The 27,456-nt window shown below is 39.5% G+C and overlaps 1 protein-coding gene across 1 annotated transcript in view; it reads left to right on the forward strand.

Moving 5' to 3' along the window:
* Nucleotides 1–22,670, forward strand: part of adamts5 (ADAM metallopeptidase with thrombospondin type 1 motif, 5 (aggrecanase-2)) — a 33,530-nt gene extending 10,860 nt beyond the window's left edge. Inside the window, exons 2-8 of the mRNA XM_082163789.1 lie at nucleotides 5,322–5,454; nucleotides 7,182–7,349; nucleotides 8,210–8,493; nucleotides 12,316–12,499; nucleotides 13,739–13,914; nucleotides 16,976–17,151; nucleotides 18,372–22,670. Of these exons, the coding sequence (XP_082019915.1) occupies nucleotides 5,322–5,454; nucleotides 7,182–7,349; nucleotides 8,210–8,493; nucleotides 12,316–12,499; nucleotides 13,739–13,914; nucleotides 16,976–17,151; nucleotides 18,372–18,984 (1,734 nt within the window). The 3' untranslated portion in view covers nucleotides 18,985–22,670. The remainder of the gene's footprint in view (nucleotides 1–5,321; nucleotides 5,455–7,181; nucleotides 7,350–8,209; nucleotides 8,494–12,315; nucleotides 12,500–13,738; nucleotides 13,915–16,975; nucleotides 17,152–18,371) is intronic.
* The last annotated feature ends 4,786 nt before the right edge of the window (nucleotides 22,671–27,456 follow it).

Raw genomic sequence — 27,456 nt, forward strand, 5'->3', positions numbered from 1 at the left:
AACATTTTCAGACGGATTCAGTCTGATTGACGGCTTTACGTTTTTTCATTGGTCCAACTGGAAATGTCATGTTTTCAAATCCCAGGTTGAGCACCAGTTAATAACTAAAACTATTAGAAACCATGGGCCCTATTTTAACGATCTGAAACGCAAGTATCAAGCGCGAAACGCAAGTAACTTTGTGGGCGGATCTCGGGCGCTGTTGCTATTACACCGGCGGGATAAATGACTCTTGCGCCCGACGCAAATCTAAAATGGGTTGGTCTGAAGTAGCTTCATTACTCATAGGTGTGGTTTGGGCGTAACGTGAAATAAACCAATCAGAGCGTCATCTCACATTCCCTTTAAGAGCAGGCGCGCTTGTTCTAGAGCTGAAGATCTTTGCCCGAACCCGACGGGACCCGACGGGACCCGACGGGTTTGGTCGGGTTCGGTCTTAATTTCTATTATTTTACACGGGCTCGGGCCGGGCTCGGGCTCGCGCTTCGGGTTGCGTGGTAAATGAGCGGTCAGGTGATGTGTTTAGATTAGCGTGAAAATGGATCTTGAGGAGGTGAAATGGAGGCTGGTCTCTGGAGGACTTATTTTATTTCTTTGTTCCAACTTCCAAGTGGCCTCTAGCCTCCGTTAGTCATGAATAAATGATGTTAAAAAATGTATAAATTACTCCTTTTTTTTACGAAAGACAAAGCTGTGTGCGTGCGGCGCAGTCTCTTTTTTCCTTTCTCTCCCTTTTCCGCCGAGTGGTGCGTGTGCCGGCTCGCGGTGTGAAGCGCGTGTCCGCGCTATTCTCCGACACTCTTATCACTGCTGATAGACGGCCTTTTGGACAGTCGGGCTGTAAACGGGTTCGGGCTTTTAAAAAGCTGTCAATCAAAATGTACTTGTCGGGCTCGGGCCAAACTCTGTCGGGCTCGGGCCTTTTCGGGCCGAACTTTTAAGGCCCGATTACAGCTCTAGCTTGTTCCATGGCGGATTGCTATTATAACGGCGGGTTTGCCAGACGCACACCAGGAGCGGTTCACAGCCGAGGAGACCGAAGTTCTCGTCAGGGCCGTAAAATACAGAGAAGTGACATTGGGGATGGAGAAACCCACCCAAACTAGCTTCAGTTAAACAGGCGTATAATAATTTGGGAAAATGCTAGATTTATGCCTATTTTTCACATCTTCATGGACACAACAAGATGTTCCCTTGTGTGTTAATATTTTTCCTTGTAATAATGTATGATTTGCAAAAATGAAAACTGCTGCATCTGTGTAGATGAGAGAATCAAAGTGTATGCGCGTTGTGCACACGCTACATTATGGCCAAGCATGCGCCCTTAAAATAGCATATGAATAGCATATGAATAACATGCGCAACACAACTGACTTTAGACTAGGTTTTTCCTGATCTGTGGCGGAATTGTTTTCTGAAACTGCAAAATAGCACCAGGGAACTCTTTTCCTCTTTTCGCTGAACCGCCCCCGGGAGCGCAAGTTCATTCCCAAGTTTACCGGCGTTCATCTGTGGAGGGAAAAGTCCGCTGTGCGTGGGTGCAAAATAGGAATGTTACATGCGTCGGTGTACAAAGTCAATTGCGCTGGGTGCAAGAAAGGGCCCCATACATTAATTGAAATAAAGCTAAAATAAACTGTATATGGGACACATGTCTTAATTATTTCAATCAGACCAATTGCCTAAGGCGTATAAAATCAAGCACCTATCCATACAGTCTGCATTTACAAACATTTCTGAAAAAATGGGTTGTTCTGAAGGGCTCAGTCAAAGATGGTACTGTAATTGGATCCCACCTTTGCAATTAGCCAGTTTGTGATATTTCATCCCTGCTACATATTCCATGGTCAACTATAAGTGGTATTATTGGAAAGTGGATGCATTTTAAAACAGCAGCCAGACCAAACCATAAGTCGTAGAGAGTTGAAACTTTGAGGGATGGTAGTACTCACACCGTCTACACCGTCACCAAAGCTCGTCCCAATTAGCCTGATGGTGGCGCTACAGTGATCAAAAGTACGTAATGGCTCGTAACTCCTAAACCGTTCGTCGCAGGCTCAAGTGTCTTATATCGTTGGAATCCTTGGTGAAATTTTGGGGTATTTTTGGTTTTTCCGCCCGATCGAAATCAAACAAGTGCAGAAATATTCTCTGGAGTCCGATTGTCAATCATTTTTTAAAAGTCGAAATTTTGATTCACGTCTGCTACGGGACGCCAAAACATTCGAAGTCTTAAACGGGAATGAGATAATTTCACCAAACTCGATACACCTATGTATTAGCTCGGTCTGTGGTCGCGTGACAAAGTATGCAATGATTGGCCACTTGGTGGCGCTATAAAAGGAAACAAACACGAAAAGGGCAATAGCTACGCAATAGTCAGTCCTATTGACTTGAAAATTGGCATGTGGTGTCTTTGTCCAAGGTGCCAAGACTGGCTTTTTTTTTTTTTCGTATCTCAAAAAACGCGCCAATGAATTTCGAGCGGCTGTCAGACGAGGTTAACGGAGGCGGATCGGAACGAAACTCTCGGTGTCTGTTTGAATCACGGCCCTTGAGGCCTGTGAGAAACTCAATAGAAATCGGCGCCTTTGCGTTTTTCACGTGCGTAAAGGATTGTATATCACGTTTTTCCGCACATGCCCACGACATTCATACCATATGGTAGAACTCCTCATTCTGAGCAACTTTGCCTCTAGGACCAATCGAATCGTTCGTTAAATATTGGAGATTATTTCAAAAACTACTACTTAGTACTTAGTAAACTACTATAAGTAGTAGTAGTACTACTTATTATTCATATTGTATTGAATAATCCCTTTACCTTTGTACAGATAAAACGTTATCAAAATGATTCCAGTCCGCATGGATACGCGGAAACGACAAAAAATTCTGTATTTTGCAGGCTGGACAAGCCATTTGGGTGATGTCAATTTGTAAAGAAGAAATACTTTACAAAGTAGCCTGCGCACATATACACTGAACAAAATTATAAATGCAACACTTTTGTTTTTGCCCCAATTTTTAATGAGCTGAACTCAAAGATCTAAGACTTTTTCTATGTTTTTCTTTTTCACAAATCTGTCTAAATCTGTGTCAGTGAGCACTTCTCTTTTGTCGAGATAATCCATCCAGATTATGATTTATTGTGGCCAGCCTAAGGCACACCTGTGCAATAATCATGCGGTCTAATCAGCATCTTGATATGCCACACCTGTGAGGTGGATGGATTATCTCAGGCAAAGGAGAAGTGCTCACTGACACAGATTTAGACAGATTTGTGAACAATATTTGAGAAAAATAGGCCTTTTGTGAACAGGCCTTAGATCTTTGAGTTCAGCTCATGAAAAATGGGGGCAAAAACAAAAGTGTTGCGTTTATAATTTTGTTCAGTGTATATTCAAACGTGCATACCTATAGACTAAACACGTAATATGCATGTGCACGCCGTCGCCGTTTTCACAGATTCACGTTTTTGAAGTTTACACAGAGATGATAAAGTTTTTCAAAACTTGCACCTTGGAACCTATTTCAAAGTTTGCGTTCTCGAGCCGCCAAACACTGTTGTCACGCAAATGAACGGACATAACGCATTAACAGTTTTCTGTTTTCAGATTAAATGGGGTCGTGTTAGCGGCCCCTACGTTAATAACTAATGATCTTTGTAATGGAAGTGAATCAATCAAAACTAACTTTATCTGGACAATAACTTTATTCTAGAGCTGCTGTAAAGCCTAAACAATCTCTGTTACTGTAATCTCCTATTATCACTGTAAAGCTGCTGTGAAACACTATTGTTAAAGCGCTGTATAAATGAAGGTGACTTGACTTGACTTGACTATTGACTCTATTGTGTATTGTATCTTACTGAATTGTGTGTTATTGTGTTATTGTGTATTGTGTATTCTAATTCAGTGGTTCCCAAAGTGGGTGCCGCAGAATCTCAGCTTTATTTTCCAATTTAAACAGCCTAAAATAACTATCGTACCATATAATAACCTTTTACAGCCAAGGTTATTTACATTTACATTTACATTTATGCATTTGGCAGACGCTTTTATCCAAAGCGACTTACATTGCATTATCCTATACATTTATACATAGGTATATGCAATCCCCTGGGATCGAACCCACAACCTTGCATTGTTAACGCAATGCTCTTACCACTGAGCTACAGGAAAGCTGTAGCTTAGGTTATAATCGTTAACGAAAACGAATGAAAAAACGAAAACTAGGTGGGAAAAAACGCTATTTAAAACAAGCAGCGTATTCGTTCAGCTGCATTTCCTTTCCCTGCTCTCTCTGTCACTCATGCGTCTCTCACATGTGCGCGCGCACACACACACACACACACACACACACACACACACACACACACACACACACACACACACACACACACACACACACACACACACACACACACACACACACACACACACACATCATTACATGTCTTTTTGAATCTTGCCCCTGACAAATAACCCAAATTACAAAAAAAAAGACAAAACTAAACGAAAACTAAGCATTTTCAAAAAATAACAAACCCACTTTAAAAACTAATTAAAACTAAACTGAATTTGAAAACAAAAAGTCAAAACGAAATAAAAATAAAAACTAATGAAAAAATGCAAAACTATAATAGGCTAACCCTGTTTACAGCATATTTTAAAATCATATCAAAACACCAACATATGCAAAAATATTTGGAGTTGTTTATTATTATTTAAAGAGTTAAGTATCTTTAAATCTGTTTTATTCCAATGATTCTCACATACAGTAGCCTTATTGGTTAAAATCAGTCTGTTGACGTGTGTCCAGTTATTAATGGACTGATGATTCATCTGAAGGGGTTGTTTCGCCTCATATTATGTCTGTTGTAATGCATTCATAATAAATTCATGCTGCTGTTTATGCTTCATTGGTTGTTTGCTCATCTGGATATAATTGTATATATGCACATATGTTCGTTTAGTTTAATTGGGTTAGGGTGCCGTCGAAAAAAAAACACTACAAAGGGGTACCATGCTTTCAAAAAGTTTGGGAACCACTGTTCTAATTGTTCTTACTGTTTATTGCTCTTATTGTGTATTCTCGTATATTTACTGCCTTGTATTTTATTGTTTCTAATGTCCTTCTACCCCGTCTTTGAGGGGAATGGATAAAATAAGAACTGAATTATATTAATTACAGATGACAGTAAAGATCTTGAAATGGTGTGAGCGAATCATCACACACACACACACACACACACACACACACACACACACACAGTCTGATATGTTGAACTGGTATTGATGAGCGAGTGTGTGTGTTTTCAGGATCTGTGCGGCCATCACTCGTGTGATACTCTCGGCATGGCAGACGTGGGAACCGTATGTTCTCCGGAGCGGAGCTGCGCGATCATCGAGGACGACGGCCTTCACGCGGCCTTCACCGTGGCACACGAGATCGGTACACACACACACACATCAACAATCCACCTGCACCATAGACTGTAAAAAAAGATGGAAAACCGCCCTTCACTCTCTTCCATTGGTGAAAAGTGAAGCCGCCAAAGTCCTAATATAGCGCTGACATCTTGCGCTGATTTGGGACCTGATTCTGGGCAGTAGTGAGAGTAGTGTGTGGAGACGAGATATCAAGGTCCCGCACACACACTCACACAGACACAACACACACTCCCGCAGAAACGGTTACTCAAAATTGTGTCAGTGTGAAATAAACAGTTATGGACTCCAATCTCCTCCCGAAAATCCCCAAAAAGTCTGTTGGTGCCCCAGTGACTTCGTTTAGAGAAGCTGTCAATCACAGCTGTCTATCATGATGTCACATTCCCGTTTTTATAGCATTGAAAAACTAACTAAGACCAAACTTATTTTTAAAAAAACGAACGCTTAAACTTACATCAGTGTAATAAAACTACCTAAAATGACAGAAAACATCTTTGGAAAAACTGTATTTGAAGTGTAATTTGATTGTTTAGTTCAATTGCGTCCCATTAGACTACATGGGGAGGCGGGGTTTATGAGCTATACTGGGACCAGCCATCGGGGGGTGGTCGAGACTCTGGGTCTATGAGCTATACTGGGACCAGCCACCGGGGGCGGTTGAGCCTCTTGGTTTATGAGCTATACTGGGACCAGCCACCGGGGGGCGATCGAGACACTGGGTTTATGAGCTATACTGGGACCAGCCACCGGGGGGTGATCGAGACTTTGGGTTTATGAGCTATACTGGGACCAGCCACCGGGGGGCGATCGATACTCTGGGTTTATGAGCTATACTGAGACCAGCCACCGGGGGGTGATCGAGACTCTGGGTTATGAGCTATACTGGGGCCAGCCACCGGGGGGTGATTGAGACTCTGGGTTTATGAGCTATACTGGGACCAGCCACCGGGGGGCGATCGAGACTCAGGGTTTATGAGCTATACTGAGACCAGCCACCGGGGGGTGATCGAGACTCTGGGTTATGAGCTATACTGGGGCCAGCCACCGGGGGGTGATCGAGACTCTGGGTTTATGAGCTATACTGGGACCTGCCACCGGGGGGTGATCGAGACTCTGGGTTTATGAACTATACTGTGACCAGCCACCGGGGGGTGATCGAGACTTTGGGTTTATGAGCTATACTGGGACCAGCCACCGGGGGGCGATCGATACTCTGGGTTTATGAGCTATACTGAGACCAGCCACCGGGGGGTGATCGAGACTCTGGGTTATGAGCTATACTGGGGCCAGCCACCGGGGGGTGATTGAGACTCTGGGTTTATGAGCTATACTGGGACCAGCCACCGGGGGGCGATCGAGACTCAGGGTTTATGAGCTATACTGAGACCAGCCACCGGGGGGTGATCGAGACTCTGGGTTATGAGCTATACTGGGGCCAGCCACCGGGGGGTGATCGAGACTCAGGGTTTATGAGCTATACTGGGACCTGCCACCGGGGGGTGATCGAGACTCTGGGTTTATGAACTATACTGTGACCAGCCACCGGGGGGCGATCGAGACTCTGGGTTTATGAGCTATACTGGGACCAGCCACCGGGGGGCGATCGAGACTCTGGGTTTATGAGCTATACTGGGACCAGCCACCGGGGGGGCGATCGAGACGCTTTGGCTTCACTTGACCTGCATGCACAAACACCTTGATGACATCACTTCCTGTGTGTGTGCGCAGGGCATCTGCTGGGTCTGTCCCACGATGACTCCAAGTTCTGCGAGGAACGCTTCGGCTCAAACGAGGACAAGCGTCTGATGTCCTCCATCTTGACCTCCATCGACGCGTCCAAACCCTGGAGCCGATGCACATCCGCCACCATCACAGACTTCTTCGACGACGGCAATGGTGAGAAACCACTGTGACTCAATTTAATGTTGCTTTTCTCAAAAACATTGCAACATATCATGGTAATGGTGACAATTCGATAGGATCAGATTCCAAATTGGCCTGTGATTTCATGGCTCTTGATTTTCTGATTCTGCTTATGCAGAAATAATCTGGAGATCATGACGCATTATGTTACTTAAATGGGTTGCAAATTGCATTTCATGTTTAATTTCCAACTTTATGTTGGTCAGTATTGATTTTGAGCTTGTCCAGTCTTAATTTAGTATTTTTTATGTACTATTAATGTTTTTATGAACTTTTTGAATCTAGCATTTATGTTTATTTATTCAGTTTTAATTTGAATTTATTTAGTCATTTTGTTTGTGTTTTTAAATTTTTTTATTTCATGTGCTTTTGTCATTTTTATTCATTTTAGTTTAAAAAATTTTTTTTTTATTTCAGTTTTAACTTTGTTTCATGCTCTTTGTTTCAAATATGTAATGGTTATGTGGCCAATTACAATTACATTGCTATTATTGATTTCTGAAGGATCATGTGACACTGAAGACTGGAGTAATGATGCTGAAAATTCAGCTTTGCTCACAGGAATAAATTAAATTTTACAATATATTCACACAAAAAAACAGCGATTTTAAATTATAATGATATTTCACAATTTTTACTGTATTTTTGGGTAAATAAATACAGACTTCTTTCAAAACTTACTGATTTCATGTAGATATATAATGAAAATCACCATATTGACCTGTATTGGACATGCACACAGTTTTATCTTTTCTCCACTAACGTCTTGACATCTTCCTCTTGTGGTGTGTGTGTGTGTGTGTGTGTGTGTGTGTGTGTGTGTGTGTGTTTAGCCGAGTGTTTGCTGGATGTCCCTCGTCTGCCTCTCCTGGGTCCCGAGGAGCTTCCGGGTCAGAGTTACGATGCCGTTCAGCAGTGCCGATTGGCCTTCGGGCTCGAGTACACCGTGTGTCCCGGCATGGACGTGTGTGCACGCCTGTGGTGCGCCGTCATCAGGAAGGGCCAGATGGTGTGTCTGACCAAAAAACTGCCCGCTGTTGAAGGAACGCCGTGCGGGAAGGGAAGAATCTGTCTACAGGGCAAATGTGTGGACAAGACCCGGAAGAGACACTACTCGGTAAGACCAGAGCTCAGATGTGAACTTAAAACTCCAAGCTTTTAAAACTTTAAAACTTTTTTCAAACAAAGTTTGTCTTGATGAACTTTTTAAGTCCCCCTCAATAATTGTATCCCTTAAAGCGGTGGTATAATGCCCTTTTCACAAGATGTAAAATAAGTCTCTGATGTCCCCAGAGTGTGTGTGTGAAGTTTTAGCTCAAAATACCCCACAGATATTTTTATATCGCATGTTAAAATTGTCACTTTTTGAGGGTGAGCAAAAACACACCGTTTTGTGTCTGTCCCTTTAAATGCAAATGAGCTGCTGCTCCCGGCACAGGGGGCGGAGCTTCAAGAGCTTGTGTCCTTTTACCTCACACACACATGCGCTGAACATTTCAAAAACTTTTAGCCTTTTATGTTCAAACCGGAGTCAGACAATGATGGAGAGACTCAAGAAGAAGTGACAACATGTAGAAGCAACAGGACATTTCTGAATGGTTAGTTGATGAATTTATGAAGCTGATGTGTAGTTATCTTCTAGTCATTGATTAGCATTTTCTGTCATGATAATCTATAAATCGTGTTCAGGGGGCGGGGTTTATGTAAATTTTAGTGTTGGTGATGTCACTAACCTGTTAAGAAGCTCATTGTAGTCTCTACCAGCCGTTTGTTGTAGTCCTTAAAAAGTGATTTCTTTAAAAGCAAATATCTCCCTTTGCTCTGAACTTTGAGTGTCGTAACTTTGCAGATGTTGTTTATGATCAAACAGCAACATTACACACTAACTACAGTTAGAAAAGTGAAATCATAATCAACCACCCCTTTAAAACTCATCTTTGATCACTAAAATGACATATTTAAATCTGTGGAAAGAGACACTACTCGGTTTGACCAGAGCTCAGATGTGATGCCGGGGAATTAAAAATGACTTGTTTTTCACCAATTTAGAACTTTTGCACATTTAATGCATAAATTACAACCTATGCAATGCCACTAAAGTGACACATTCCTTATTAATTATGCATAAAAAGTCTCTGACACAAAAACAGCATGTAGTTTTGTTTTAATGATGGTGAAAGGTTGGTAATAGTCAGAGAACTCTATCAAAAGGGTAGTTTAATAGTTTGTGCATGTAAATAAACATTACTCGGTAAGACCAGAGCTCAGAGGTGAACTTAAAAGAACTTTAAAAGCCTTCAAACTACAAGCTTTAGACATTGTTTCAAAGTTAAAACTGCTTCAAACTTTTTAAATCTACTTTCTCAAGCCAACAAGTTTGTCTTGATGAACCGTGACACATTTAATTTTCTCAGGATTCTATTGATGAACAGAAAGTTCAAAAGAACAGCATTTATTTGAAATAGAATCTTTTGCAACATTATAAATGTCACTTTTGATCAATTTAATGCGACCTCGTTGAATAAAAAGATTAATTTGATTCACACGGCCGTCGTTCGCCCTTCCTGACCCGTGCGTCTCTCTTAACACGTGCGTCAGGCTGCTCTGAGTTAACTAGATTAGTATCAAACACATTTAACCGGCAGGAATTTCCCATCCTCTCTCCTGGCCGGCCCGGGTATTTTTACCCGAGACTCAGAGGTCATTAAAGTGTTTTGAGGACTCGTTTTGGTCCGGATGAAGAATGCTCCCGTTGTGTGAGCGCGTCTCCTCATGCATGCGTGTTTGTTTGTTGGAAACACGGTTCTGCTCTGTGTTTCACACACCCTTCCTCTCGCTGATTGTCCAGTGTTCAGGTCTCTTGCTCATGTCGGGTGTTTTTTTGGCTTGTTTATTGCAGGTCGGTGAATGAAAACACTCGCTTCTGTCCCATTTTTGCCCATTCATGTCACTGAATTCTTCAGATGCTTCACAAGATGTTAAAGAACAGCCCAGCTGACAAAAATATGCTTTTAAGAACGTTTTACTAATGTTCCCATTGAGTTATGAAAACATTATTTCTGAATGTTCTCCAAACATTTGAATCATCCAGTTTTAAACATGTTTTTTTTCTTGCTTATGCGAACGTTAAGGAAACATTCCAATTTGTCATTCTCAATCATTATGAGAACGTTACTTTTAAATGTTCTCGGAACATTCCGAAACAAATAGTAACATTTAAAAAAACATGAAACGAATGTCCAACTGAAATATTTCAGAACGTTCCATGAATGATGTATGAATGTTTTGGTGCTAAGAACATTATTAACCCTTAAATGCATGAATGTTTCGCCAATCATTATTACATGTTCGGGTCTTTAGCGTCCGGATCTTTATCTAACGTTAAACGCCGCAATAGTATGAAACTCTACTGATATTTTAATAACAATTACGAAATAATAAAATAAAGCATATTTCGTTACCTTTTGGATCTTGTAGGCTAAGGGTTCAATTTGAGCAGATATTTTTCCCATCATCGCTCATTTCCCTGGATTTAACATCTCCATATTCTCATAACTGTCGTTTTCAATGTCTTCAAAATCATAATTTAGATCTGGCAGCTTCTTCACCAGATCCACCATCAACTGACAGTGACATTATTTGAGTAATTGCTGTAAATCGTTGAGATACTTCAAGTGTTGCTGATGATACTAGTGAGTTCTTCTGTTTTATTATGAGTCAAACTTCATCACTGTGTATCAGACATTACCTCGAGGAAAAAGTGTGAATTGCACTTACTGAGATTCAATTATTTATTGCGCCTCTAGTGACCCTATACACTTTTTTACCAAAAATAATTAGAAAACATGCTCTTTTTTTTCTTGTTATATTGTTCAGTTTTTTTTTTTGTTTTTTTTTACTATTTGTCTTTTTAGTTATTCACTGTACAGCACTTTGGTCAGTTTTATGCTGTGTGTAAATGTGCTTTATAAATTAAATTTACTTACTTACTTTACTTACTTTAATGAATGGTTTGAGGAATACTAAGAAGGCTCATGATGTCTAACTGTAAAAAATGGGTAGAGAATGACGTCCCGGGTCGCTAAAGACCCGAAGTTTAAGGTTTAAAGACCAGATAACATTGAACGGACATTATATTAATGTTACTGGAAGTATGTTTGTTCAGAACATTCCCTGTTAGCTGGAAAAAAAGAAAAGAAAAAATCCGTAAAATTTACGGTAAAAAACGGGCAGCTGTGGTTGCCAGAAATCTACCGTAAAAAAATATGGTTGCAACATTTTAGGTTTTACAAACTTAACTTAAATTTACAGTAAAAAAAAAACATATCATTATGTGATATAATGTTAATTTACCGACCTATTGAAGTACTAATATCTGTTTTGTACCATTGTAATACACTGACAACCACCAATCACAGTGGAGATGAGATTCACATGATCAATCAAAGCTCATCACAAGCAGCTTTCCACAAGAAAGCTAATAATAATATATAGTCATTCACACAAACACTGAACACCATCATTGCAAAATGCACTAAACATTAATTTAACAACATTGAATGTAACATAAAACACTAATGTACATAACTGATGAAAAACTATGAAGAAACAGTAATTTCAAGAACAATACATCAAAAGTGAAGTGTCACGCAGGGAATTGTGGGAATGTCAATTTACGGGTTTTCACTGTAAATTATACAATGACTTGTTCTTTTTCACTTCCAAAAGCGTTAAAGATAAATTTAACGGTATTTTACTGTAAAATTAAAATTAAATGTACAGTTAGATCTATCACGGTTATTTACCGTATATAGTACGGAAACAGTTTTTCACTGTAGCACTTTTACAGTCTTTTACTGTTAAATCACGCTAATTCTCTTACAGTGTACGTCTGATTATCTCCCATCGTTCACGTCTCATTAACTGTCTCTCTCGGCAGACGTCTAACCACGGCAGCTGGAGCTCCTGGGGGCCGTGGGGTTCGTGTTCCCGTTCCTGTGGCGGCGGAGTCCAGTTTGCGAATCGTCTCTGCAACAATCCTCCTCCCAGAAACAACGGACGCTACTGCACCGGGAAGAGAGCCGTGTACAGGTCCTGCAGCGTCACGCCGTGCCTTTCAGCCAGTGAGTGTCCTCACACACACACACTGGCATACACACACACACTGTTATAAAAAATCCAGTAAATTTACGGTAAAAAAAATTGGCAGCTGTGCTTGCCACACTGTAAAAAATTATCATGATTTTACACACACTTTGATCCACACACACACAAATAATGCATGATCACATGAAAATTTATGTTAAAGGGATACTCCACTTTTTTGGGAAATAGCCTCATTTTACAACTCCCCCAGAGTTAAACAGTTGAGTTTTACCGTTTTCGAATCCATTCAGCCGAACTCCGGGTCTGGCGGTACCACTTTTAGCATAGCTTAGCATAGATCATTGAATCGGACAGGACCATTAGCATCTCTCTCAAAAAAATGACACATGAACTCCGGCATTTTGTCAGTCAAAAATAGTCGATCTCCGAATGCGAATGAACTGACTCTGAATTTTAGTATTGTTTCTTATACGAGGACCCTTTTTCAAATACAAGGTCAATATTGATTTTCACTAACGACAAAACAACAAATTATCCGTGAATGTATATGGAACTAAGCTTTAGGAGCTTTACTCTCCTCCCTGTTATGTTGCATTCGGAGATCCACTATTTTTGACTGTCATAATGCCGGCGGACACAGAGACAGTGAGTTGTTCAAAAGCTTTCTCTTTAGTAAACTCTGTGTACACAAACACTGTTCTGAATGCTGGAGTTCATGTGTAGAGCCTCTGGTGATACTTCCAGCACAGTTTCATGTTGTGTCAAGCCTTCTTAGTGTTTTAAAAATAGCGATATTTGATGCTATCATAGTCGTGCCCCATTCACTCCCATTCATTTTGAAAATACGAAACGAAAACACGGTCAAACTTAAAAGTGGCGTTTCCATTCTAATTATGCTTTTAAACTAAAGTTTGCCTCGGGTAGATTAACAAAAAGACCCTAGGTTGCATTTTGGCGAGAGTTACCCTTTAAATAAATATAAATAAATAAAAACAATTCCATTCCTGGCCTAATATACAAAGTGTTTTACTTCCCATGTGGAGTCTCCCAGAAATGTAATTTAGTGTTTCACGTTTTTGCAAAAGCAGTGGAATGAAAAAAAAAATGAAAAAAACAGCTGAACTTCTTTTAACATGAGTGTCGGGTCATGCACTGCAAAACCGTGTGTGTGTATGTGAGCGTGTCAACTTCAGTGTGAGGCTTTAGACGGTGAGAGTTTGAAACGGTGTGTGTGTGTGTGTGTGTGTGTGTGTCAGGTAAGAGCTTCCGACAGGAGCAGTGTGAGGTGCGTAACGGCCCTCAGACGGACCCGAAAGGAGTGAAGACCTTCGTGGAATGGGTGCCGAAGTTTGCCGGCGTTCTTCCCAAAGACATGTGCAAACTCACATGCCGGGCCAAAGGAACGGGATACTACGTGGTGTTCGCACAGAGGGTGAGCACACACATTTCAGATAACCACTGAACACACACACACACATTTCAGATAACCACTGAACACACACACACACGATAACCACTGAACACACACACACACACGATAACCACTGAACACACACACCAGATAACCACTGAACACACACACATCAGATAACCACTGAACACACACATCAGATAACCACTGAACACACACACATCAGATAACCACTGAACACACACATCAGATAACCACTGAACACACACACATCAGGTAACCACTGAACACACACATCAGATAACCACTGAACACACACACATCAGATAACCACTGAACACACACACATCAGATAACCACTGAACACACACACATCAGATAACCACTGAACACACACATCAGATAACCACTGAACACACACACATCAGATAACCACTGAACACACACACATCAGATAACCACTGAACACACACATCAGATAACCACTGAACACACACACATCAGATAACCACTGAACACACACACATCAGATAACCACTGAACACACACATCAGATAACCACTGAACACACACACATCAGATAACCACTGAACACACACACATCAGATAACCACTGAACACACACACATCAGATAACCACTGAACACACACATCAGATAACCACTGAACACACACACATCAGATAACCACTGAACACACACACATCAGATAACCACTGAACACACACACATCAGATAACCACTGAACACACACACATCAGATAACCACTGAACACACACATCAGATAACCACTGAACACACACACATCAGATAACCACTGAACACACACACATCAGATAACCACTGAACACACACATCAGATAACCACTGAACACACACACATCAGATAACCACTGAACACACACACATCAGATAACCACTGAACACACACACATCAGATAACCACTGAACACACACATCAGATAACCACTGAACACACACACATCAGATAACCACTGAACACACACACATCAGATAACCACTGAACACACACATCAGATAACCACTGAACACACACACATCAGATAACCACTGAACACACACACATCAGATAACCACTGAACACACACACATCAGATAGCCACTGAACACACACATCAGATAACCACTGAACACACACACATCAGATAACCACTGAACAAACACATCAGATAATGTTTTTGTGCTAACGTTATTAAAGCCCAGAACGAACGTTCTATTAACGTTACTGGAAGAACTTTTGTTTGTAACTTTGAGAGAACGTTCCCTGTTACCATAATATCACGTCCTAAAAACATGGTATTACCGTAGTACTTTTGGTACTTTTTGTTAGTGATATATTTATCAAAGCTTGAGTATGTGAGATTTCATAGATGAAGTTTTGGGTTACACTTTATCATAAGGTGTCCTTGTTACAGTTCAATTATACATTTATGTACTGAGTAATATTAATAAACTTAATTAACTTGTACTTACTATAGGGTTAGGAAAATGGGTTGGTTTAGGGTTAGTTGCATGTAAGTTTGCATACTTTATAGTTATTACTACAGTAACTATATGTAAGATCTGTAACAAAGACACTGTAAAATAAAGGGCCCTATCTTACACCCGGAGCAATGCAGCGCCAGGCGCGACGCAAGTGTGTTTTGCTAGTTTCAGCCCGACGCAGTTATCATTTTCACGTCCTGCGCCGCGTTGTTTAAATAGCAAATGCATTTGCGCCCATTTGTGCGCCCATGGGCTGCTGGTCTGAGAATGAGGAGTGTTCTGGCGCATTGTTGGAGCGTTGCTATTTTGAGGAAATAGACTGAGCCATTGACCGACTGAAACCTGCTCTAAAGTCAATGGCGCAATATGGGCCCTATCTTGCACCCAGCGCAATTGACATTGTACACCGACGCATGTATCATTCCCATTATGCACCCGACGCACAGCGGACTTTTGCCTCCACAGACGCACGTCGGTAAACTAGGAAATACATTTGCGCTCCCGGGGGCGGTTCAGCGAAAAGAGGAGGCGTGTTCCAGCGCAAACGTTCCCTGGTGCTATTTTGCAGGTTTAGAAAACAATTCCTCCACTGACCAGGAGAAACCTCGTCTAAAGTCATTGGCACGTTGCGCATGTTATTCAGATGCTATTTTAAGGGCGCATGCTTGGCCATAATCAATGTAGCGTGTGCACAACATGCATGCACTTTGATTCTCTCATCTACACAGAAGCAGCAGTTTTCATTTTTGCAAATCATACATTATTACAATAGATAGATAGATAGATAGATAGATAGATAGACAGTTTATTATAAAAGCATAAATCTGGCTTACACATTTACCCAAATTATTATACGCCTGTTTAACCGAAGCTAATCTGGGTGTGTTTCTCCATCCCCATACAATGTCACTTCTCTGTGTTTTACGGCCCTGACGAGAACGTCGGTCTCCTCGGCTGTGAACCGCTCCTGGCGTGAGTCTGGCAAACCCGCCGTTATAATAGCAATCCGCCATGGAACAAGCACGCCTGCTCTTAAAGGGAATGTGAGATGACGCTCTGATTGGTCTATTTCACGTTACGCCCAAACCACACCTATGAGTAATGAAGCTACTTCAGACCAACACATTTTAGATTTGCGTCGCCGAGACCCGCCCACAAAGTTACTTGTGTTTCGCGCTTGATACTTGCGTTTCAGATCGTTAAAATAGGGCCCTATATGTATATATATTTGTTATTTGAAGAGCACGTTAGTAATGTGAGCCTATAGTTCGGTCTTTCCACTATCAAATTCCGTCATGTAAATAGCGAATCCGCCATGGCACGAACGCAACTGGCATTTAAAGGGAATGGGAGATGAGACTCTGGTTTAACGTAAATCTCAAAACACACCCATTACTCACTATGAGAATAGAGACAACCCTTTTAGACCATGCGCCGGGAGCGCCAACCATTTTTCTCGTAGTTAAACTAGCAAAAGTGGATTCGGATGCCCTAAGTGAACTTGCGCTTTAGACCATGAGCTTAGATCCTTAAAATAGGGCCCAAAGTGTTACCAAGTGTTGTTGTTTTTCTGCAGGTGGTTGACGGAACGGAGTGCCGGCCGTACAGCAGCTCGGTGTGTGTGAGAGGGAAGTGTGTTCGCACCGGCTGCGACGGGATCATCGGCTCCAAACTTCAGTTCGACAAGTGTGGTGTGTGTGGCGGCGACGGGAACGGCTGCATCAAAGTGGCGGGAAATTTCACCAAGAAGAGGTCAGAAAACACACACCTTCACTTCGCCATCTTAGGGCCCTTTCAAACCTACCGTGTTTGGTCCGGATTTTCAGTTTGATCCGAATCAAATTTACAGGTGTGAATCCTCTCCCGGACCACGATCCGGACCAAACAGACGAAATTTGGTCAGACGTAAAGAGGTAGTCTCGGTTCGTTAGGCGCTCTCTGGAGACCGTAAGCTGGATCACGAACAGTACAGATCCATCCTCGAGTAACAATGAGAGTAAATGAAGACTGCTAAGTTCATTCTTACATCCAACAATAAAACACCTCAATCGCTTAGGACACATTCTTGTCTACAGTTGCTCCAGCGTGGAAACACTGGCGGACTGTGTCCAGCTCACTCAGGGCGGGTCTATGCTCAAACTGCAGTGTCAATCAACAGTCGTGGGAGGGGCCTGTGCAAAGTGACGTCACATTGCCCTGAATCTGAGAACAGCTCGTTCTGAGACAGTGCTTATGATTTATGGGGATTTAAAAAAAAGCACTGGGTGGATTTTTATCATTATAGGGTGGTTGTGTACACACACTGCCAACACACATTTATGTTCAAACACCATGTAAAAGTGAATTTTGCATAATAGGTGCCCTTTAATTCAAAGCGAAACTAGTTCAATGGCAGATATGTTTTAAACTCACTTCAATTTGATAACTTTTATCTAGAACGAGTCGTTTTGCTTCTCCAGTAAATGTATCTTGCTTTAAGAATGTTTAGATATTTGCACTGTAAAACAAAACACATGATTCTGTCGTCCTCTCTAAAAATAATATAACATGATATTTCATGACTCTAGATGGGCTTATAGCTCCTTAAATGAGCTGTTCCTCTGGGTCCTAAAGTCAGTTTCTTCAGTGTGCATTCAGATACACAAGTAGATATTATAAAAAAAAATGTTGGTAAAGTTTTAGCATTTTTAGTTAGAATTTTGATCATTTTTAGGTTTTTCTATGTGCACTGAAGCATTCCTCACATTCCATTCATTCCTAAGGGAGTCAAATTGAACCGCGAGGGAAGCATTAGTTACCACAAAACTTCTCGAATCCATTCACATTTTTGTGTTTATTCGTGGTTCAAAAGTCCTGTGGTCTTGGACCCTCCAATGAACACTCAATTTTTAGGGAAGAATGAGGGTTAAGAATGTTTAGATATGTGTACTGTGAAACAAATGCCTGATTTTCCCATCCTCTCTGTCCTCCAGTAAGGGCTACACGGATGTGGTGAAGGTCCCCGAGGGTTCGACGCACCTCAAGGTCCGCCAGTACAAGGCGAAGGGCCAGTCGCGCTACACGGCGTACCTCTCGCTCCGGCGTCCCGGTGGAGAATACCTCCTGAACGGGAAGTTCATGATCTCCACGTCCGAGACCATCGTCCCCCTCAACGGCTCGGTCCTCAACTACACCGGATGGAGTCAACGGGATGAGGCCCTTCACAGCATGGGCCCCGGGGCCCTTCAGGAGAGCCTGCTGGTGCAGATTCTGGCCACGGATGCTAAGAAACCACTAGACATCCGCTATAGCTTCTTCATGCCTCGGAAAACACCGATTCCGCCTCGGATTTCCAACGTGGCTTTGCCTACCGCTGCCGCTTTGTCGTCGGCGGATTTGATGACGTTTACGACCGACTTTCCGACTGAGAGTCCGACGGGGCCGCGGTGGGTCACGGGACCGTGGATGACGTGCTCCAGAACTTGCAATACGGGTTGGCAAAGTCGCACGGTTCAGTGTAAAGACCCTCACGGGAAGCTTGTGAAGACCTGCCCGCTCAGCACACGGCCGTCGGCCTTCAAACACTGCCTGATTAAGAAGTGCTGAGGATTAAACACTTCACTGAACGCTCACGGACACGCAGTGGCGTTCGTATAACTCGTGCTCGAAACACAATCACTGTGGATTCTGCTAGTGTTCGCAATTTTGTGACTCGGACTAGGAGCTTTGGCTCTAAGCCTCGAATGTGGCAACGTGTGGCCACGCCCCCTTGACAAAGCCACGCCCCTGATCCATATGACACGCCCCTCGAGTTCACACTGGCAGTCGCTGTAGTGTTCGATGGGAAACACTTTACAATAAGGTCCATTAGTTAACTTTAGAAAAGCATTAATTAACAATGAGCAATACATTTGGGTGACACTTCATGGTTACACTTTATTTTAAGGTGTCATTGTTACAATGTTATTATACATGAGTAATATTAATTAACTTTGTGTATTTACTATAGGGTTAGGGTCGGATTAGGATTTGGTTGAGGGTTAGTTGCATGTAATTATGCATAATTTACATAATTACACTTTAACAAAGACAGCTTAAAATAAAGTGTAACCTACATTTGTAACTTTACAGTGTCCTTGTTACATGTGTTACATGTACTTACCATAGTAATAACAGTTAATGATGCATAATTACATGCAACTCACCCTCAACCAAACCCTACCCTAACCCTATAGTAAGAACATGTAGTTAATTAATATTACTCAGTACTTAAATATATAATTACAATGTAACAATGACACCTTAAAATAAAGTGTAACCCTTCTTTTTTAACGTTTTTTAATAAAAAATACAACTTTTAATAGTTAGCTCATGTTAGTTCAGATGCAACTTTTGATTTTATGAATAACATTAAGCTTAGGAAGTATTTTTAATGTATGTTAACTAATGTAGTTCACTAATGTTAACAAATGGAAGCTCATTGTAAAGTGTTACCGTTTGATGTTGGGTAGCACTTTATGTTAAGGTGACTTAGTTACATGTACTTACTATATTAATAACTGTAAATTATGCATAATTATAAGCAACTAACCCTAAACCAAACTCTAACCCTACCCTAACCCTATAGTAAGTAATATTACTCAGTACTTATTTGTGTGCTGTTACGACGTCACCTTAAAACGCGGGGTTACACTTTATTTTAAGGTGTCCGTGTTACAGTGTAACGTTGGGTTATTTGTTACACATATTGGGTCAATATGTTGGGTTATTTTTAACCCAACATTTTTAAGTGAGTAATTATGCATTTAAATACTGAGTATTAATAATTAACTCCATGTACTTGGGTCTGGTTTATGGTTATTGCATGTAATTATGCACAATTTATAGTTATTACTACAGTAATTACAGGTAACATGTGTAACAAAGAAACATTTTTACGAAACAGTGTAACCGTCATTTGGAGTCGACCACAGGGCTGCACGATTAAACATGATTTCTGCTACTTTTGATAAATTAATCATAATTATCTGCGATATTATAAATCCAAACATGAATCGTGTGGTTGCTGAATAAATGCGCAACCTCTGTGCGACAATACAACATCTTTTTGTTGTTGTTTTAATAGAATAACCTTAACATAATTTTGAATTATTAGAATAAATATTAGGAATTTCACTGTTTTGGCTTTTGAGAGAAGCTTTTTTTAAGGTTCGTATCGTAACAAAACCCTGCGTATGATTATTTTGTGCTTGCATGAACGTGCAATACATTTACAATTACGCAATTATCCAAAGCTGCGTATTCTGATGAAACTTTGCAATTGAGGACAGTCGTGATTCAAGTCTCGGTTATGATTTTTTAGCGTAATAATGGCGATTATCATATTATCGTGCAGCCCTGCTCGACACTGTCAGTCTGCGCTCCCATTGGCTGTCACCGCATGACATCACAGCTCATTTACATGAAGCTGGACTGAGTTGAGATTGGTTGGCTCAACTCTCACTGAAAATGACTGTGTAAAGTATAGTTTTGCGAATCCCTGTCAGTGTGAACGTCGCTTTAGGGGTCGAGTAAACCCCGGGGTCAGGAACAGCTCAATCTCAGAGGGTTTCTGATGAAGACTGAGATTGAGCTGATTTCCAGGGTCTGAGCTGATGTTTGTGCTGCGTTTGAGTCTTAAACCCCCCCCCCCCAAATGAACTGAGCTTCCCTTCTTTGCAATGGGAAAAAGGAAACATGGCTCTGTGATTTAAATGTGTGTGTGTAGTTTTCTCAGTGCAGGGCTCGAGGTGTGTGTGTGTGACACTGTGTGCCCTCGATACTCGCAATAACGCTGTTTACACGTCTGTGTTGTTCAGAGGAACGTTCTGGGTTCAAAATAAGGTTGCAACACTTTACAATAAGGCCACATTTGTTAACATTAACTTACTATCAATGCATTTTTTTTACAGCATTTAATGATCTTTGCCAATGTTAGTTACTAAAAAATACAATTGTGCATTGTTCATGTTAGTTCACAGTGCATCAACAAATACGATTAGTTAATTTCGAAAATTTACACATTTTAAAAATGCATTAGTTAAGGTTGAAATTAACACAAGACCTATTTTTATGCATATTGTAAAAAAATATTAAATGCTGAATAGAAACGGCAAGATGTACTTAAATTCTAAAAATGCAAATGACTTTGCCTCAGTGCCAGCTGTGATTGGACAGCTGGAGTATCCAGTGGACCAATGGCGTCGCAACATCTCTAATGTTGGTTTGGTGTTTCTGGAAGTCGAAGTGTGTGATCAGAAGTGTGTTTAATTCCCTCCAGAAGCGTCTCACACACACGAGTGTGTTCCCGAACACCAGCATCCGAACGCCAGAGAACATGACAGCGTTTACTGTGTTTCGTCTGACGCTCGAGACACACTCGTTTATGATGGAGGGAGAAAGAGAAAGATTGCAGAAACTTACAGTTTTATTACTGATATTCTGCACCAGGAAGTGATGATTTTGTTCTCTTGAACACATGAGATGGAAACTAATCCATTGCTAATCCTGTTAACTAAATATAACCTTATTGTAAAGTGTTACATGATTCCCACAGTAAATATGGTTTCATATTCTACAACAAAAGTAAAACACTTTGAATGGACGTCTATGGGACAGGACATTACACAGCCTGTTAACTAATTACTATGTAGAGATGTGTTATTTGAACCTGTTTTTCTTCCATTGTTTTCCGTGTAAACGTGTGTTTCTTCTTACGTTTTTAAATGTAAAACCCCTTTTTGTGTGTGAATGGCCCCTAATGCGTCCGTTCTTGGTTGATGAACTGATATTTCAGGAGTTGAATTATATAACTTTGCACAGACCAGGAGAAATGTTGAACATGCTTTATGTTTAAGTTTGTGTATTTTAATGTGTATTCTGATGCAAACCCATAGACCTCCATTGTGAGTGTGTTACCGTGAACACAGTCTTTGAAACTGAAGTTGTTGGACAAGCATGAGAGTAGAACATTGCTTTAAATCCCTTTTAAAGCAAGGGATTCATTTCAACCCGGTTCAACCTGGTTCAGCCTCAGTTCAACCCGGAAACACTGAAGCTGAATTAACAACGTTTTCATGCTTCATATAGCTCAGTGTTATTTACATATGCAAATGAATGCAAATCATTCAGTATCACATGTATGATTTATGTACAGTACAGGCCAAAAGTTTGGACACATTACTATTTTTAATGTTTTTGAAAGAAGTTTCTTCTGCTCATCAAGCCTGCATTTATTTGATCAAAAATACAGATTTTTTTTTAATATTGTGATATATTATTACAATTTAAAATAATTGGGTTTCAATTTATTATACTTTAAGTTATCATTTATTTCTGTGATGCAAAGCTGAATTTTCAGGATCATTACTCCAGTCTATCACATGATCCTTTAGAAATCATTCTAATATTCTGATTTATTATGAGTGTTGGACTCAGTTCTGCTGCCTAATATATTTGATGAATAAAAGGTTAAAAATAACTGCATTTTTCAAAATAAAAATTTTTTTTCTAATAATATAAATCTATCACTTTTTATCAATTTAACACATCCTTGCTGAATAAAAGTATTGATTTATTTCAAAAAAAGAAAGAAAAAAATCACTGACCCCAAAGTACTGACCAGTAGTGTATATTGCTGTAACAAAAGATTTCTATTTTCATTTTTTTTTTTACTTTTTATTCATCAAAGTATCCTAAAAAAGTATCACAGGTTATGAAAAAATATTAAGCAGCAGAACTGTTTCCAACTTTGATAATGAATCATCATATTAGAATGATTTCTAAAGGATCATGTGATAGACTGGAGTAATGATCCTGAAAATTCAGCTTTGCATCACAGGAATAAATGATAATTTAAAGTATAATAAATTGAAAACCAATTATTTTAAATTGTAATAATATATCACAATATATTAAAAAAAAAAATCTGTATTTTTGATCAAATAAATGCAGGCTTGATGAGCAGAAGAAACTTCTTTTAAAAACAGTAATGTGTCCAAACTTGTGGCCTGTACTGTACGTGTGTTACTATGACCAGCAGAAAGTCAGCAGCGACTCTGTTTACCGCTCTTATTCTGAACGATTCATCAGGGACTTTATTCTAAAATTGTCATAATAATCTTTCGGATTATTGCTTTTTCTCAGTGAATATCCCTGGAAGTGCATCACATCACAGAAGTGCAAACGCGCGTTGACTTTAAACCTCCTGAAGTCGATTAAGGCGATTCATTTCAACTGAATGAACTCATGTGATCCAGTGTGTTTCCACGATTTCATCTCTTTTCTCCATGTATATGCCGTACTGTTCTACCGTCTCAATGGGAAATGGCCGTTTCACTGAAAATACACAGCACTGATTTTTATAATTTATTGTTTGTATAACTGGTATGTGAAAAAAGAAAAAGAAAAAAGAAAACACATGATGAATTTATTTATTGTTATGGTCATTTTGTCTCATAAATACTATTTAACTAGGAATATGAGTGAGCAGAATAGTTCCTCTTGAAGAAAATTGTGTTTTTTTTAGCCATCTTCATGAATATATGTATATATATATAAAACAAAGCGCTATATTTAAAAGTTTGCATTTCATTGATTCATTTGTTGCCAGTGTTGTTTCACTGTTTTAGTTAAAGGGACAGTTCACCTAAAAAGCTGTCATTATTTACTCGCCCTCAAACTGTTGCCAAATGAGTTTATTTTTAAGGGCATATTTTGGACCCCATTGACTTCCATTGTATTTTTTTTTTTTTTTTTTTTTTTTTTAATGAGGACCAGAAACTGTTTGGTTACCAACATTACTCTTTTGCAAGTGATTAAATGATGACAGAACCATCCCTTTAACATCTCTAACTTCTTAAATGAAACCAATAAACGGGCATCTCAGGTCGTTAAAGTAATAAACGAGAGCGGAGGGTGATATTTCTAACCCTTTATTAAATATAACACTAACCTCAACGCTTCAGTAAGTATTTCATCATCTTAAATCTTAAATGAGCAGTCTTGCTTTGAGAGCAACTTTAAACTAGAAGACTGCAAGAACTGATTTTAATTCCGATTTGATCAAGATGAAGAGGACGGGGCAAGTTGTCACACTTTTCACTCCAGTCAATATTTTCTGGACCGGGTTTATAGGTGTATTTTCTGCTATTGAGCATCTCTGTTATTTCCCAGGAAATAAATTAATATTTTCGAAGTTGATTTAACACACGCTGGCCCTATGGGGTAAGTTGTCACATGGTAACCTGGTTTTTATCTACACTTATTTTGACAATATCTGCATATCTAAAATGCATTATTGGCTATGTATGTGACATTTAAAGAGTGTGAACATTATGACACCAAATAATACATTAAACACCAAAAAAAAGCAGCTTTAAATCAGAGATTGCAGCTCAATAAGCACAAAAACAACATATGATCCGTTTTTATTAAGAAAACACAGTTGGCATTGTTACTACTTCTCTTAGTGATTTCTTCTGAGCCTCTGACGCATTATCATATGAGCGACTCAAACAGAAACACTTTCAATAAAAGCTCCATAAAACATCATATGTTCTATATGGACATTAAAAGACAGTCGTTTCTTTAAGAAATACGACCTCTGTTGTGTATTCTTACTTACATAATCAGTCTAATTTGAGTTTATGATGCAAAACTATACCGAGGTATTTATAATTTGTTACTAATTGAATTTGTTCCCCATTAATGAGTGTAGGATGTGTTATATTCTGCTCTCTCACTCTAAAATCCATAACCATCTCCTTAGATCTGGAGGCCTTTAAGAGGAGATTTGATTTCTCACTCCAGTCAAGATATCCAGTAAAGGCTCACTAAAGCAGAATCATCTGCATACTTGATAATAAATCTTGATACTTGATAATACTTGATAATAAATAATACACTGATGGCGAATTACTCCACAAACATTGTTACAGACTTGTTACTGTATATACTCTCTTTTATGAGTTGTTTGACTGGTCACCACTACTGGATGAAACTGCTTAACCACTGCTTTCAGAACAAACTGTACTGAAGTCTGCAATAAAATATCAATATCAACTCTCAGATCTCAAATGATCTGAGCTGCTCTTAAATCTGGATGAAGATCGACTCGTTTCGCTGTTTTTATTTCTCCTAATGAATTTCTGGAGAAGAACTCCATAAGTCTCCTGGTCTATTTTTTTTTTTTTTTTTTTTTTTTTTGTGAAATAAATGACTCAAAAACATTGATTCCAGTATATCAGCATACAACAGCAATGCTTCACAAGACAAATATCACACCTTTAGACAAATTAACAAGTCATAATTTTTTTTTTATAATAATAAAAAAAAATTTTTTTTTAAAAAAATAACCTAAAAGATTTCCTCCTTTTTCCTATTTAGACATTCAATATTCGTATAATTTAGTAAAGATAGTGGGGACATTGCAATATCAAGAATTTCTCCATAAAGTTGAACAAAATTTCATTATTTTTATTTTTAATTAACTTTAACGACTCTTTTAGCGATTCCATCTCGATTAAGAATAAATTACATTGAGGTATGCATTTTGCTAATTTTTGTTTATGAATGTAATATTTACCATGCAAGATGTAGAAGGTCACCACATATTCAAACATTTTACTTCTGTGTGTGAAAAAACATATAACATCTTTTATAGATCATTTATAATACACCTTTCTTGGGGCAAAAAGAAAAGAACTAACATCAGACCACAATTTTTAAGATAAATCACAGTTGTAAAACAAATGAGCCAAGTCTTCCTCGTGTAGCCTACAGTAAAGTCTCCTGATCTATAAAGGATCAATAATATTTCCTCTGACATCACATCCGCTTCAGTTAGACCACGTTCACACTGTCGTTAAATAGGGTGTCACTCCTGAGTATTTATTACAGAGTGGTTAATCTCGCTGTGTACACACACACACACACACACACACACACACACACACACACACACACACACACACACACACACACACACACACACACACACACACACACACACACACACACACACACACATGTCGCCAATAAGGTTAGTAACAACAGCATTTATTTTAAAATCCGCATAATTGTGAAGAACTCACAGCGAGCTGTTAAAGCAGTGACGTCACTGCCTTTGTAGCGCTGAAACACTTGCACTACAATAGAAGAACATGACTTTAAAAGTAATAAAAGTGTAATTATGAATTTTGGTTGCCATGTTGTTTGTACATGACATGTTGTTCAATAAAAAATAAAATAAAATAAAAAACACTTGCACTATAATTCCACACTAGTTTTTGCTGCTGATCATAAATGATGCTGGAGCGCCACCTGCTGTCTGCTGGACATAACATTACTGTAAACACATTAAACACAGAAAACTGAACATTAACATTAACAGAAAACCCCACCATTTACATTCTTATATCGTGTTTTAATTATAATTCTTTCCAAATTAATAATACAAATATTGTAAAAGTGGGTGTTTAACCTATACAGTGTGTAATGTTATCCTTTCTTCTTAAACTATTTTTATACCTGTACAATTATCACAGATGCAATTTTATTATCTGATATTAATTTAGAGACCTACTTTAAAAAAAATGTATTTCAAAAAAACAATTTCCATATTCCATATGACTCTCTCGGGTCCAGCAAGAGCGAGTGAACTGTTGTGTTCTGCTGCCCTCTGCTGGAGTTACACTGAACTTCCAAATGACACTAAAAGCATTTAAGGTGGACTTTCAACTCTTTGGACTTCAGGGTTGACTGAAAACTATTTATTAGTTCATAATAAGTTGCATATGCATGCATAAATGACCGTATTGTTGCCTATATGTCACTCAAAAGTCAGATACTCTGCATAAATGTTTATATGTAAGCATAATACGCTTCAGAACAATGAAATGTAAAGTTTTATTCTATAATGCCGGTGAATTTTCATTTTCAGTAAGTCCATATTTGATATCCATTGTGGTTCTTTCATTCGGAACACTTTGGGATTGTTCTCGGACGGCATGTAGGATACTTTCTTTCAGAAGGTCACCG

The sequence above is a fragment of the Leuciscus leuciscus genome, assembly GCF_965113295.1.
Source record: "Leuciscus leuciscus genome assembly, chromosome: 3".
Taxonomy (NCBI): domain Eukaryota; kingdom Metazoa; phylum Chordata; class Actinopteri; order Cypriniformes; family Leuciscidae; genus Leuciscus; species Leuciscus leuciscus.